General features: G+C 40.3%; 1 protein-coding gene across 2 annotated transcripts in view; it reads right to left on the bottom strand.

The window, feature by feature from the left end:
* KCNH1 (potassium channel, voltage gated eag related subfamily H, member 1) overlaps nt 1–16268 on the bottom strand; it is a 468531-nt gene that overhangs the window by 439195 nt on the left and 13068 nt on the right. For both annotated transcript variants that reach the window (XM_011975802.1, XM_011975801.1), the window contains exon 2: nt 2975–3098. In XM_011975802.1, the coding sequence (XP_011831192.1) occupies nt 2975–3098 (124 nt within the window). The remainder of the gene's footprint in view (nt 1–2974; nt 3099–16268) is intronic.

Below are 16268 nucleotides of genomic sequence, written 5' to 3'. Positions count from 1 at the left end.
TAAGCAAAGGAGAAACATAATCAGATTTCATTTTAGAAATACAACTCTGGGAGACTTCCTGGTAAAGATGGCTGGGTAAGTTTAGACCATAGATTTTTTTCCTTTTCTAGTTCTCAGCAAAATAAATTCATTTATTTAAATGTACATGTAATGTGTTAGAGAAAACCTCAGAAGAGTAGAAGGTCTACCTACTAACACTAGTTCTCACCAGAAGCAAGAAAATCGCCAGGACTGTCTATTTACCTGGGCCCCACACTGAATCTGGTCTAAAAATTATGGTTTGTCCCTCTGGGAACAGTATATACTTCCAGTTAAGTGGAATAAATAATGGCACAGGAGACTAACAAAATGCCAGAGGAGGGGGGAAAAAACATCTTTCAATGGGGCTGGAATGTCCAGTTCTCTGACAAAGGCTGCCCATGGGCCCAGCAAGCATTTCCCCTGCCCACCCCAGGCCTGCAGACTGCAATAACAAGAAAGAGCAGCAATGATCACTCCTCAAGTCAGGTAATGCACAAACTGGCATGGGTTCCTGAATGTTACTGTAAAGTCAATATAATCTAACCTTTTTTGATGACTTGAATCACAGAAACATAGAGTTTCAGAGCTACAAAGAACCTCAGAGGTTATCAAGTGCAATTTCTGATCTAAAACTGAACCACCAAGTCAAGCACTATGCTTAGCTTGATACTGGAACAACCCTGGGCTTACTACAGGCTTCCAAATTCTGGCACCCAATAAGAAAAGAGTCCTAAATGTTGATTTTGTGAATTCTGTGTCACAGTTGTTATTTTATGTCCCTTCCCAGTCCTCTGAGGAATGTGGTTATCTGTGGTTGTCCTTATGCACTCTGCTTTGGGGTTGTACTCTTTGTCTGTAAGCCAGGAAATGGAAAACTGAGCTTGTTGAATTATCTCTAGAAAGAAGAATAGATCAAGACTAATTGAGCCCTGCCTAAGAATAAGAGGATTTTTCCTCTTTCTCTTTGTGAGTTAATTTTCTGTATAAGTGACCTCCATTTAAATGAAGTGATAGTATATATGCTAGCAATTTCCTTAACAAGGTAAAAGAAATCTCTGTAAAGTTGAATCTTCAAATAAATGAAGTGCCATAATTACACCCAGTTTTCATTCGTCTTATGTACTTTTTCAAGCTGTAGATTACCAGTAGTTCTAAGTATCCTTTACCTGGATCTTAGATTGCAAATGCTTACAATGCACAAAATAAGTAAAAGAGACTCCTGAGCTATCAGGAACATAGCTAGCACAAAGGTATGTTTATTTATAGAGAAGGGATACCTTCGGGTAATTCAATAAGTTGCTGAGAACTGTGCATAAAAAAAAAAGCTGGCTAAATTAGCAAGTTATTTTATCTGATTTCCTTAAAGTGTCTGATTATAGCCAATAAGAAGAAAGGTAAGGAAAGGCTGTTCAAGTCCCACTAAAAAGTGAAGCTACGTCTCTGAAATTGTTCTGATTATATATGTGCAGTACAGATAGAGATATAGATGCAGATAAACAGATCTATAAATACTTTAGAGGATAACAGCACACAAAGAATATAAGATAATTCTATTATATTAAGAATTATAATTTCTAAACCCTTGAACAGTCAGGGGGAAAAATCTCCAATTTTCCATTTCTCAGTCCCCAAAATCTAAGATTTAAGAAAGTGGAAATATTTTCAAAACATTTGATACTTCCTTCTTATGAGCTCAGACATTTATTTTATTTTAGAAGACTGTTTTATTTTAAAATAATGTAAAGTGACATGGCTGACTTAGCAAGTAAAAATGCAACTTCTGAAAACAGAAGACTATGCTTGGTCAGACAGGTTTCTCCACTCTTCATAGATGAGTTTGTTTCTTCATTTAGCGTGAATGATTCCACTTCATGCAAACACCACTGAAGACAGAAGACGAAGAAGGCAGAGACTGAGAGGAGCCAAAAGGCTATGGTGGGCCAAGACCTTGCCAGGGCACAGCAGGGGAATGTCTGGCAGGATTCAGGCTGTATGTCTGGTTCAACACCTGGAAGATGCTTTAAAAGAGCTTTTCTAACACCACGGCCCAAGGACACTGCTTGGTTAGAAACCCTGTAAAAATATACCAGCTTCACTGTTAGTACAATTTGCTAAGAGTTCAGAGAGAGAGAGAGGTAACAACATGAATTAGAAGGCAACAAAATATTGGTTCTCTCATCTTTTTCTGAAGTAAAAAAATCTGGCTGAGGCCAGGTGTGGGGGCTCATGCCTATAATCCAGCACTTTGGGAGGCCAAGGCGGGCAGATCACCTAAGGTCAGGAGTTCGAGACCAGCCTGGCCAACATGGTGAAACCCTGTCTCTACTAAAAATAAAAATAAAAAATTAGCCGGGTGTGGTGGCACACGGCTGTAATCCCAGCTACTCAGGAGGCTGAATCAAGAGAATTGTTTGAACCCAGGAGGTGGTGGTTGCAGTGAGCCAAGATCACGCCACTGCACTCCAGTCTGAGCAACAAAGCAAGAAGCCATCTCAAAACAAAAAAGAATTTTGACTGAAGAAAAGCTCTAGGAACAAGGCCCTTGTCTCCAACATTGTAGTTACTCTTCTAAAATGCTCACAAATTTTTAAAAATTGTTTTAATCATCTAAAATTTGATTTCACTGTATTTGAGCCTCTAACTTTCACATTTAATTTAATCTAAAATGCCATAACTTTTGAGTTCACATTTTATAGACAGAATGGTTTTCCTGAGTTCTTCTGGGTTTTCTCCCATCTTAGTGACTGCAAGTTTGTCAGTTGTGGGAACTATGTTTTATATCTGCTTTGATTTTCCCAGTACAGTACATGAACTAGAGATGATATGGCAATAAATTTTCCTCTGAATACACACTGAATGAGGTAAAGGCAATTCCCAAATGCAGTAAGCCACTTTCTTTTTCCAAAAAATACCATAATAGATTGTTCAGCAGAACAACCCCAAACATAAATACCTGCAGGTGCTGCTTTTTTGCATCACTTCTGCCCTGTGATAGCCAGAGAGCTTGCAAAATCCATCATTGCTGTACACAATAGGCCAGTCCACTATCTGAGCATTCCCCAACACAAAATTAGTATCTGTTAAAAAAAAAAAAAAAAAGGGAAAAAAGGGCACATGAAGCAACACATTAGTTGAGATTCAATGAGGACATAAATAATGTCAAGCAATCCAGATATTTCTGTTTCCCTCCAAAACACAGACTTTTGAACAGGAATGTGGCCCTGTAAGGAATACAAAACAACATTGTTTTAGAAGTGAATATTTTGAATGCAAGTGCTAACTTAGGTCACTGTACTCCAAAAACAAGTTAGAAAAGAAAGCGTACCTAACCAAACCAACGAATCCTGCAGAAATCCAGTGGATTCCCATGAGACATATTTAAGTCCTAATTTTTCATCCCAGTGAAGGTATACCAATAATACAGAGCAAGAGAGAGCCCAAAAGTAATTTATTCTGAGCTCTGTCCAGCATCTTAGCCTTTTCAGTCTTTTGGCCAGAAGCTAAAAATTTGCCTTCTTGACCCTAACTAGGATTTGCCCAACCTAGGGGGCATCTCAGGAAGGTACAGGAAGGAGGCTGAGCACTGCCTCATGGACACACATACCACCATGGAACCCTTCCCTTGGTAAAGAATAGTAACTAGACTCTCTTAATACTAGAGCTTTTAGAGGCTGATCAAGATGCCCACACAACAGGACCTTCTTGCTAATTTTGAAATTCTTGCTGATTTTGAAATGCAGCCACAGAGCTGTCTGTGTTTGGCTAGTTTAGTGTATTCTTACTACTTCCCACATTTTTGAAAATCAGTCGTCAATACTTTTTATGCTGAGGAAATCAACTGTGCTTCCTTTCTTTTCAAGCATTTCAATTAAGCAAATAACATCCAGAACTTAAATGTAATCATTATTTAAGTTTGGCCCTTCCTTTCCACAGAAGACCCATGCACTTCCCCACCCTCCAAAAAAAGAAAGAATACAAACATCCTTCTTTAGTTGTAAACTGGAGAGGGTATTGTGTATGTATGTGCGTGTCTGTAGATACACATACTACATAGAGTGAAATAAGAGTGATATATTATATCATGATTTAATTGAAAGCATTTACAGTTTTTTCACAATATGGGTAGCCAACCCTTCAGATAGGCTTCTGCACTCTTCTTAGATGAGTTTATACTTGATTTGGCAGGCTTAGGAAAATGATTCCACTTCACACAGACACCACTGAAGACAAAAGACTTGGAAGAAGACAGGGTCTGAGGAGCTAAGGGTTGTGGTGAGCCATGATCTTACAGAGGAGGGTGAAGGAGGAGGAATTACTAAACATGGCAATCTATTATTGAGAATGCTTTGATCTATTTAAAAGGAACAGAAAACACAATATTTATGAGGTGAATCTATAAAGCTACTATTTTTATAAATATGCTTTTAATGAAAATCTACAACCAGTCCTTCCCTCCCTCTGTCCCATATATACATAAATTGCTCTTGAGTGTCAACAGGTGCCAAGCACAATGCAAGATCCTGGGGGTCTCCAGATTGATAAGAAACGGTCCCTGCGCTCAAGGAACTTAGGAAGACAAATAGATATGTCCACAACTAACTAAAGAAACAGGTAAGAAAACAATGAACTCTGAGAGAGGTAAAGGGCTGTATCTTAGAGGGGATAATATTTGAATTTGCTCTAGTCTAAAAGGATGAGTAAGATTTATTTAAACTTTTTGAATGCCTAATATGTAACTGGCACAGATAATACAAAAACAATAGATATAGAAATTAAAATATGATCACTGTCTTCACGAACTCAAGAGGGTGTGAGAGGAAGAGAACATTCCAGGCAGAGGATCCAGTGTGGGCAAAGGCATGGCAGCATGGAACACAGCGCAGTCTAGGGTAGACAAAAGGCAGCCAGGAAGAGTGGCAGGATAAGTAACTGGAGACTAGACTGGGAAGGGTCTTGAATGAATAAAGTCAGAGAGCTTTGATTTTATCCTAGGGGCAGAATAATCCTTCATATTGGTCTTCTCTCCCTGAATAAACTCAATTTCCTGAACTGAATAGCTTAGACTTAAAAGTAGTACAGTATTTACTAAATTCCTCCCAAGTGTACATGAAGCCTAGTCAGTTTGACTCTCTCTTTTGTTAAATCCTGAAATAGTAGTTAATTTCCCTCAAAATACCTAGAGCAGGAGGAAAAACTGAGTATTCTTTATCATGGCTAATGCTCCACTGAGATTATCTATGCAGAAAGAGGGAAGAATAGCCAGTTATAGATAACGGATTGACCACATGTGTTTATTTTCTTTTGTATACCAGACCCCAGTAAAATAAAAGTAAACAAATTAAAAATGTAAAAATCCACAAAAATGAAAATTACGTAAAAAAAGAATGAACAACAAAAATAAAATATCTGGGGAAGAAGGTGCAATATTATAGGAAACAGAGAAGAACTTAAAAAAAAAAAACTAATTGGTATCCTTAGAGAGATTCAAGAAGTATTACATCCACAAAACAAAAACAGAATGCTATGTGGAAAAAATAATAAGGGAACAAGAACTCTTGTAAATTAAAAATGAATAGCAATTAAATATTGAACATGAATTTTAGAAGATACAATCTAACAGAAAGTAATACAGAAAGAGAAAGAGACAAGAAACACGGAGAAGAAAAAAAAAAGACATGGAGGATCAGTCCAAGAGGAAAAAACATGCACCTGAAGAGGAACAGCAGAAAGAACAACTTGAGAAAAGGCCAGAAGACATTCTTTTTAAAATTAAAACAATCAAATGTGAGTGTACATTGAAGACATTTTCATATATGCAAAGATTAGGGGAAATTATTTACCACATGTTCTTTCTTTGGCAGTTACTTGAGTAAAATGAGGGAATAAAGCAAAAAGGAGGACAACATGGAAACCAGGAAAAAATAGCTCCAAATGTAGAAAGCAAGGAAGAGAGCTAGTAGACAGTATTCAACACGAAACAATTCAGAGACTAGAAGTTCCAAAAGAGAATTATCTACGGATAAAGGAGGTCAGGATTTGATGATATTCTTGATTATTTAGAACAACATTGTCAATAAGGGTATGGCAGGAAAGGGAATTAGAAACATCAAAGAAAACAAAAACCAAAATCTCATCGTCACATCATTGTAAGAATAAGGTAAGCACCTTATTAATTTCCAATTTTAAAACCAATACATAATAAAGGATGAAATATTTAATTATCATAAGTATCTGAATGTAATCTCATTGATTCTGACACTAAAAATACAGATGATAAAAGTTTAGGGAGAGAAAAGAGAACAATGATGAAGAGAATAAGAGATGGTGTGTACAGCTGATTAAAAAATGGTATAAATATTTTACTTAAAGTTGCAAAAATAAACAATAAGAGAGTAATATAATTATATTAGGAGGAGGGGTAGGGAGTAAGATTAAGTGAGCTAAAACCTCAACTAATTAACAGAAGTCAACAGATAATATCTAAAATGGAGAAATCTATAAATAGCTGTAATGCATGTTATTTAGAGACATGGCAGAAACTATAAGAAGAAAGCTAAAATTAGAAGACACGGCCTCTGGTGAGTAGGATGGGAGGAGGGACAAGGCATAGAATGGTTACTGACATTACATTACAAGCTCTTCTGCTTGATTTTTGTAAACATGAACTTACTGACTTTGATAAAAATAACTATGTACTTAATTTTAATTAATTTAATCTAAAAGATTAATTTATTGATCAAATTTTTTACTTACTGAAAAATGAGAGCAAGATAGATTTCAAGCTCCGGATATCACTGCAAGTGCTCACAAAAGTGTTCTGATCACCTTTTAAAGTTATTCATCCTTCTGGAAGCATACCCTCAGTCCCTGGTGTGCATATTACAGCCCCGTCTAAGAAAAACCAAGCCCACCGCCTCTGCCCAGCGGTCCCACCGTCTGGGAAGTGAGGGGCGCCTCTGCCCGGCCGCAGCCCTGTCTGGGAAGTGGGTGCCCTTCTGCCCGGCCACTGCACCTCTGGGAAGTGAGGAGCGCCTCTGCCCGGCTACCCCACTGTCTGGGAAGTGAGGAGCGCTTCTGCCGGCCCCCACCCATCTAGGAAGTGAGGAGCCCCTCTGCCTGGCCGCCCCACCGTCTGGGAAGTGAGGAGTCCCTCTGCCCAGCCGCCGCACTGTGTGGGAAGCAAGGAGCACCTCTGCCCAGCCTCGGCCCCGCCTGGGAAGTGAGGAGCCCCTCTGCCAGGCCGCCGCACCATCTGGGAAGTGAGAACGACCTCTCCCTGGCCGCCGCACTCACAGGGAAATGAGGAGCGCCTCTGCCCGGCCACCGCCCCGTCTGGGAAGTGAGGAGTCCCTCTGCCCGGACCCCACCACCGCCACCGTCTGGGAAGTGAGGAGCCCCTCTGCCCGGACCCCACCACCGCCACCGTCTGGGAAGTGAGGAGCCCCTCTGCCCGGCCGTCGTCGCACTGTCTGGGAAGCAAGAAGTTCCTCTGCCCCGCCGCTGTGCAACCCTCCAAGTATTAAGTAACAGCCTTGTGTGTGATCTTTCTGCCCTCCCCAAGTGTGCATTTTCGACATTAAAGTTTACTTTTTAATAAGAAGAAAAAAAAAGAAAAGCCCACTAGCATCTTCTCTGACTTTAGTAAGGGAAACAAAAAAATAGGAAGTGCATTAGGAATCAAATCATCCGCCTATCACCCACTCAGAAGATTCTCACCATAGAATTTAAAATTCCAAAATAGTTTCCTCTCACTGCTAACCCAAGCAAGCAATTATAGCTCTAGGGAGCAAGATTCCCTTGTCACTCCATGATAGAAGGTCTAGGAATTCCCTCTTTACCCAAGGAGTCAGAGAGAATGGAAGAAACATTTCTAGTCCCAGCCACAAAGCCGTTTGCCTCCAACAGTATAGAAATTCTTCCCCGATCCCTGCCCCGTTCCTAGCACGCACGTTCCCTTCTATTCTAAACCACAAATAATTGACCTGTAAATTACCTTCCAGAACACAATCTGTTTATAAGTTAGGGGCTACCCATACAAATGCCATAACACCACAAATATCATCAGGAACTAAGGGATTCCACAGAAGTGAGATTTTAGGTATTAATAATAATGGGTACCATTTATTGATGATTGCTCTGTACCAGGTACTGTTTTAAGTACTTTACCATATATCATGGTATTTTTCAACCTTTACATAAATCTTTGTGACGTGATATTACTTTACTGAAGGAAGTCTCAGGGATTTCATCATTTTACTCATGAGGAAACTGGGTCTCTGAGGATGCACAATCACCATTGATACCAGGGTAAAGTTGGGATTTGAACCTAGGTCTGTGTGACTTCAAAATTTATGCTTTTAATCATTATATTACATAGTCTCCTTATGCCATTAGGTGCTAAAATCAGACCATTTCTATGAATACTGTTATTGTAGTCATATATTGTTATTCTGCTTCTGGTATACAATGATGCCCTCTGGAAATTTTGATGTGAGTAGAAGTCATTGTTCCAGTGCTGAATGCTTGGGTTCTCCTGTCTTTTCAATGTTTTGTCTCTTCCCTCACTTGAAGACTACCATCTTTTACTTCTTAAAACCTAGCATGCTGGCCAATTTCTGTAACAGTCCTGCTTCCATACAGTAGAAGAGGAGAAGGAACAGGAGAGAGGAGGGTAAACTTTGTGCCTGGCTCCCTATTTGACACTCAGGGGTGAGGAGGAACACCACACTGGGTGACCCAAAGCAGCTGCACAGGAAACTTGGCCATGTTAGCAGTCCTGAGCCTCCCTCAGTTCCCATGGAGTCTGGAAAGAATCCAGAAGTCCCCAACTGCCCGTGGCTGCTGAAGTTGAATAAGCAGATGATTATCACAGTGGAGTGAGCTGACCTTATAGCCAAGGGCTGTATGTTAACCTACCCAATCCTAGGATCAAATGGGGTGGGTGGGGGTGTTTGGGGGAGGACAGTGAGTCAGGCAAATATCAGATGTGAGCTGGAGGCCAGGAATAGCCTACATTAGATCAAGTCTCTCTCTCTCTCTCTCTCTCTCTCTCTCTCATACACACACACACACACACACACACACACACACAGAGAGAGAGAGAGAGAGAGAGAGAGAGAATATGTGTGTTGGATTGGGGCAGAGATACCAAGTTTTATTCCATCCAAGAGAGTGGAACGTAAGTTTGCCAGCTGTGGACTGGAGCCCCACATATCAGCTGCGCACCCAGTGACCAGCAGAGCAGGGACCATTGCCAGAGACTCAAGGAACAAGAGGGGAAAACTAGGGCTCTGCATCCAGGGCTCTGAGGCTCCAGAGGCTATGCAAGTGCCACTTGTTTCCACCCCACACACCATCTTAGAAGCAATGAGGTGGGTAGAAGTGGAATCTGAGTCCAGAAGAGACTGAGGTACCCAAAAGACTATTTAAACCAGAAGAGCTAGAGATACCACTTTAGAGTCCCCTCAACCACATTCCCTTTGCTATTCAGTAAGATGGGAGGGAATAGCAAAGGGGAAGATTAGATCCGTTCAATAAAATAAAGAAATAAGCCTATGTATGTATGTCTGAGTGAATTTGCCAGGATGCCTCTAGAAGTATGTCTGCCATAAGAATAAATAGGCTCAGAAAATGGGAATCTCCTGAATAAAGTACATAAATTCCAGTACGAGGACACTATGACAGCAACTTCGCTTAGCCAAGGCTTCTGAATTCCTCCAGGTGGTTGGCCGTATTCCCCATGGTTGAGAATGCCAAATAAGAGAGCTAAAGTGAAGCGACACAGAGTTTCTAGCCAAATGCACAGATGGGCATTCTACGTCCAAACATCAATGACTCTGGGATTATTTACTATTTTTCGCACTCAGTAAACAGAAACCTAATTTTAAGCTAAGCAAAACTTAATTAGCAAAGTAACCCACTGCTTGAATAAAATATCAAATAATATATAATCTCCTACATAAATAAATGGAAATATATCCCATGTTCATGTACTGGAAGAATTAATAATTCTTTTGTGTGCAGGGGGAGTGGGAGTTGGGTTTTTTGTGTTTTTTTTTTTTTTTTTTGAGACAGGGTCTTGTTCTGTCGCCCAGGCTGGAGTGCAGTGGTGCAATCTCAGCTCACTGCAACCTCTGCATCCCAGGTTCAACCTCCACCTCCCAGATTCAAGCAATTCTCCTGCCTCAGCCTCCTGAGTAGCTGGGACTACAGGCACACACCACCATGAACAGCTGATTTTTGTATTTTTAGTAGAGACGGGGATTCACCATGTTGGTGAGGCAGGTCTCAAACTCCTGACTTCAAGTGATCCACCTGCCTTGGCCTCCCAAAGTGCTGGGATTACAGGCATGAGTCACTGCACCTAGCCAGAATTAATATTGTTAACATGTTCAGACTACCTGTGATGGTTAATAGTGAATGTCAAATTGAGTGGATTTAATGATACAAAACATTAATCCTTGGTGTGTCTGTGAGGGTGTTGCCAAAGGAGATTAACATTTGAGTCAGTGGGCTGAGGAAGGCAGACCCACCCTTAATCTGGTGGGCACCATCTAACCAGCTTCCAGCAAATATAAAGCAGGCAGAAAAACGTGAAAAGGCAAGACTAGTCTAGTCTTCCAGACTACATCTTTCTCCTGTGCTGGATGCTTCCTGCCCTTGAACATCGGTCTCCAAGTTCTTCAGTTTTGGGACTCGGACTGGCTCTCCTTGCTCCTCAGCTTGCGGATAGCCTATTGTGGGACCTTGTGATTGTGTAAGTTAATACTTATATCAGTTAATATTAATATGTATATAAACCCGCCTTTATACACACACACACACACACACACACACACACACATCCTATCTGTCCTGTCCCCCTAGAGAACAACCCTAATACACTACCCAAAGTGATCTACAGATTAAATGCAATCCCTATCAGAATTCCAAGGACATTTCAGCCAGGCATGGTGGCTCACACCTGCAATCCCAACACTTGAAGAGGCCAAGATGGGAGAATTGCTGGAGCTCAGGAGTTTGAGACCAGCCTGGGCACCACAGTCAGCTCTTGTCTCCAATAAAAACTTTTTAAAAATTAGCCGGGCACAATGACATGTGCCCATAGTCCCAGCAACTCGGGAGGCTGAGGTGGGAGGATCACTTGAGCAAAAGAAGTCAAGGCTGCAGCGAGCTATGAGCATGCCACTGCAATGGAGCCTGGGCAAGACAGCAAGACCCTGTCTCTATAAAAACAAACGAATCAATGACATTTTTCACATAAATAGAAAAAATATCCTAAAATTTGTATGGAATGCTAAACTCATTCAAAAACACCCTCTCAGAAACACTGAGAATAATGTTTGATTAAGTATCTGGGCACCCCATGGCCCACTGATAAAATTAACTACCACAAACACCAAAGCGGAGGCTCTTAACAATACCACTTCTGCAATAGTCTTTAATGGAATCAGCAGAGCCACAGCTTGCAAATGTTCAATGCTCTCACAGGCCTAATGGTACTCTGAGTTTGGGAGGATTGAGCACCCTTTCAAAGCTCTATTTTGATAAAGACTTTTTATGTGGGCAACACTTACCTTTCCACTCCTGGGGTTTCCACTGAGAGAAAGGAGTGTCCACCCACCCCTAGATAGAAGTATTGGGGTGAATACTTTTGTCCCCCTTTTCATCCCCGCCACTTACACCTTCATAATCAGACTGACCAAACTGTCGGTAGCTACCTCAAGAGCAAGAGGAATCACTCTGTCTTTGCCTCTCATACTTGCCTATGCCCCAGCCTGGTGGGGAAAGAGAGGGTTTGGGCTACTTGTCTCCTTATGGCACTCAGAATCTATAATACTTGTGACAGGCCCTGCCAGACCTGGGCTTAACTTCAGCTTCTTAGCCTAGGAGTAGGTCAGTAACTCATGGTCTAGAAGCCAGGGTATAAGCTTGAGAAGGGAGACAAATGGCACCACTATCTTCTCTAATCCAATAATAGTAATAGAGCTGATTCTGTATTTTGACCCTCATTTGGCTCCTTCAGACAGTCTTCAATTGAGTAAAAATCTGAAGAGAATGAGAGTAAAATGGGCTCCAACACATTAATAAGCATCAAACCCCCAAGATTCCAAGGGTATTAAGAGGTCACCCATGTTCCTGATTCCTAGAACTGCTGAATCACACTGGTGAGACCCTTTATGAATACCTCCAGAGGAAGAGGAAATACGGCCACTTTTACAACACTGCTGATGCTGTGTAAGTCCTTTTCACTGTCCTTTTTTATGTGTGTGGAAAAGACCAGACCCTTACACATCTCAGGTCCCCTACTCTATATTAGGTAGTACAGTCAAAGCCTCATTATAACCAGTTAAGATTATATTGGTAGCCCCCAATAAGCCCTGCCTCCTTGCATTCATGCCTTGTGTAGTTCTCTCCCACTTGCATCTGGGCGGGCCTATGATTTGCTTCAACCAACAGAATGCAGTAGAGTTGGTGCTGTGCCCACTGCAGGTGTAAGCCTTAAGATCTGGTGACTTCTGCTGCTGTGCTCTTGGGAGCCCTGAGCTTCCATGTAAGAAGTTCGGCCATGCTACAGGAGAGGCCATAAGGAGACTGTGCAACCAGAGCCAACCTAGAAAGAGGTCCTGAGATTACATGGAGAAGAACCGAGGAATCTAGTCAACAATGAAAACCAATAGAAGAATGAGGGGTAAAAGACACTCTAGTAATCTACTCTTCCCCTTCCCCAGGAATCCCTAGGCTTCCCAGGGCACAATTTGTGAGAAGAAAGGGGATGGCAACAAGTTTAATTCTAGTCACAGTGTTGTCCCTAATGAGCTGTAGGTAAGTCACTTCAGCTCTATAGATCTGGTGGGGGACAGGGTCAACTAAATCTCCATGCTTGTGGCAGCAATAAAATACGACTCTCTAAGTAATCAGATGCATAACAAAGAACAAATCAGATGATGCCCCGCAACCTGCAATCCATGCATCCATTTGGAGTAATCAAACCAGTCATCACCATGAAATATCACTTCTCTAAATGCTGGACTCTGTGCAGCCTGGATCACTTCAAAAACAGCAGAAACACCCTCTAAACTTAATACCCTTATTCCAGGTGAACCATGTTGTATCAGGCTTTTGCTCAGTGGAATTGTTTGGATTTGGGATATGATGTGATGTGCAGTATTAATATTAAAATGTACCATGTTGTCAAATGATTCAGCAGTAGAAATAAATTACATATTGGTGGGTCCATTTATATATAGGGAAAATGCCTAAATGTGTCTTCGAAAACAAATAAGCTATTGATGCACACACATACACACACACACGTATATGTACATATGTATCTTTTACAAGTAGAATGTGTAACTTCCAATCAGCCAATAGCCCATTCTGAAGCATCAAACCTGCCTCCAAATTTGTATTTTCTGAACTTATCAAGTCCTTCCTACATTGTTCAGTAAAATATGTAGGTTCAACCTGGCTGCCCTTGACATGATTTATTCATTGGCTCTCATCTGAAAGTTCCCCTGCATCCCAGGTCTTTGATGCAAATTAGCCAGATTCTACTGCCGACTTCTGATTCCTTTTTACCCCCTAAGGGTCTATAGCTGCAAGAGTGTGTGCAATTAAGTGTAAGGTTTCCTAAATTCAACCTTCCTCAGCCCACACAGTTTTCCTCTGGTTAATAGCATAAAACAAACATTCTCTAAAAATTTAAAAGACTCCCCTCCTCCCCTTACTTTGTAAAGTTTCTCCAACTGATGAGGCATGAGCCAAACTACACTGCAGTAGTCAGAAGTGTCAAAATCATTCCAAGCCTGCCATTTGCCCATAAAGCATAACACAGACATATTCTCAAGAGAAATTACTAAAAATCGCTTTTCATCAAAATTACCACAAATAACAAAGGAAAAACTAACTAAAGCAACGACTTAGAAAAGTGACTCAGTTTGGCAGTTACGCAGATAAAAGCTACATTCAGCAAGCAGTGCACACAAGTGTACTGTTCCCTGCCAACACTGGTTATTTGGAGGGCTACAGTAAATATTTCACAATACACTTCTAATAACTTGAGATATTTTAGTCAGAAGAGCACATGTCTTCCTGACATTTTAGAATTAGAATTATAGATTTCTAAGGATATCAGTACTCCTACAAAAAGGAAGTTTGAGGCCGGGTGCGGTGGCTCATGCCCAGCACTTTGGGAGGCCAAGGCAGGCGGATCACGAGGTCAGAAGATTGAGACCATGGTGAAACGCCATCTCCATTAAAAATACAAAAAATTAGGCAGGCGTGGTGGCAGGTGCCTGTAGTTCCAGCTACTCGGGAGGCTGAGGCAGGAGAATGGCGTGAACCCAGGAGGTGGAGCTTGCAGTGAGCCGAGATCATGTCACTGCACTCCAGCCTGGGCGACAGAGCGAGATTCCATCTCAAAAAAAAAAAAAAAAAAAAGCAGGTTTGAGTAGAATAAAGAATTGAAAGATAATGATTGAGATAAATGAGAATAAGTGCTATGTATTTTTACTATATAAAGACCAGAAAACAATAGTTTGATTTACCTGAACCTAAATAAAATCCATACCAGAAATTACTTTTAAAAAAAAGACAGATCAAGGTTATTTAGGAGAATGGAGAGGATGGAATGAGAAACAAGAAATTAAATCAGTATGATATACCCAAATAAAACATCTAAAATCTTAACATCAGCAAAAGTCATCTTGTGGCTCTATTGTGATTTTCAACAATAAAGTCTCATGAAAATGACTCTTCTAAATTGTCAAAAGCCTAATCTTTGCACAAAACAAACTGAACTCTCAAGAGATTCAATAGTTATTTGCTTTCTCTGATTTTAATATCCTACAGAAATACATTTTTTATTAAGTCAGTAAATTACAATGGAGAGAGAGATTTCAATTTCAAAAGCAAACTCAAATACTTCATTTATTGGGTAGTTACCCCTAAGTACATGATATCAAAAGCATGACCTCCATCTTCATTCAGCATCAAATTAATTTTAAAACAATAAAAACAGATGAACCAGTTTCACAAGAAGTATGGAAGAGAATGAAAATGTGTTGAAATATAGAGACTTTTATTACTGAATGATATTTTACTTAAGAAATAAGAGATCAGTGATATCTTGAATTACTGCTAAGAAATATTTGTGTAATCAATTGTTTAAAAGTGTTTCAATAGATTAATCAATCTATTTAATGATTGATTCTATATATATATATACAGACACATATATATATGTATATTTTGAGACAGAGTTTTGCTCTTGTCACCCAGGATAGAGTGCGATGGCACAATCCTGGCTCACTGCAACCTCTGTCTCCTGGGTTCAAGCAATTCTCCTGCCTCAGCCTCCTGACTAGCTAGAATTCCAGGTGTGTGCCACCATGCCCAGCTATATTTGTATTTTTAGTAGAGACAGGATTTCACCATGTTGGCCAGGCTGGTCTCGAACTCCTGACCTCAGCTGATCCACCTGCCTCAGCCTCCCAAAATGCTGGGATTACAGGTGTGAGCCACCGTGCCTGGCCTAATTCAATAGATTTTATTCTCATTTTTACAGTCTTAATAATTTCTTAATGCACATCTGTATATATTATAGACAATTTGAACAAAAAGTCTTAGACCATAATCGAATAACACAAAAACATTCACTCTCAGAACTCAAAAAAAGTGACGACTCAAAGTAAGCAACATAAAAATATTAATGAATGCTAGAAAAAGGGGTTTTTTTTTGGTAAGTTGGCTTTACATTTGTCTCCTGTGTTATTTTAAGGAAGTCAAGTTGTCTCTGTTTGCAGATGACATGATTTTATATTTAGAAAACACCATCACATCAGCCCAAAAATTTCTTGAACTGATTAACAACTTAAGCAAAGTCTCAGGATACAAAATCAATGTGCAAGAATCACAAGCATTCCTTTACACCAACAATAGGCAAGCAGAAAGCCAAATCATGAATGAACTCCCATTCACAATCACTGCAAAGAAAATAAAATACCTAGGAATACAGCTAACAAGGGATATGAAGGACCTCTTTAAGGAGAACTACAAACCACTGCTCAGGGAAATAAGAGAGGACACAAACAAATGGAAAAAAATTTCATCCTCATGGATAGCAAGAATCAACATCATGAAAATGGCCATACTGCCCAAAGTAATTTATAGATTCAATGCTATTCCCATCAAAATACCATTGACATTATTCACGGAATTAGAAAACACTATTTTAAATTTCATAT

This window comes from Mandrillus leucophaeus, unplaced genomic scaffold (genome assembly GCF_000951045.1).
Source record: "Mandrillus leucophaeus isolate KB7577 unplaced genomic scaffold, Mleu.le_1.0 Scaffold159, whole genome shotgun sequence".
Lineage (NCBI taxonomy): Eukaryota > Metazoa > Chordata > Mammalia > Primates > Cercopithecidae > Mandrillus > Mandrillus leucophaeus.
The sequence above is the reverse complement of the archived record's forward strand: the minus strand, read 5'-3'. Positions and strand labels throughout refer to the sequence as shown.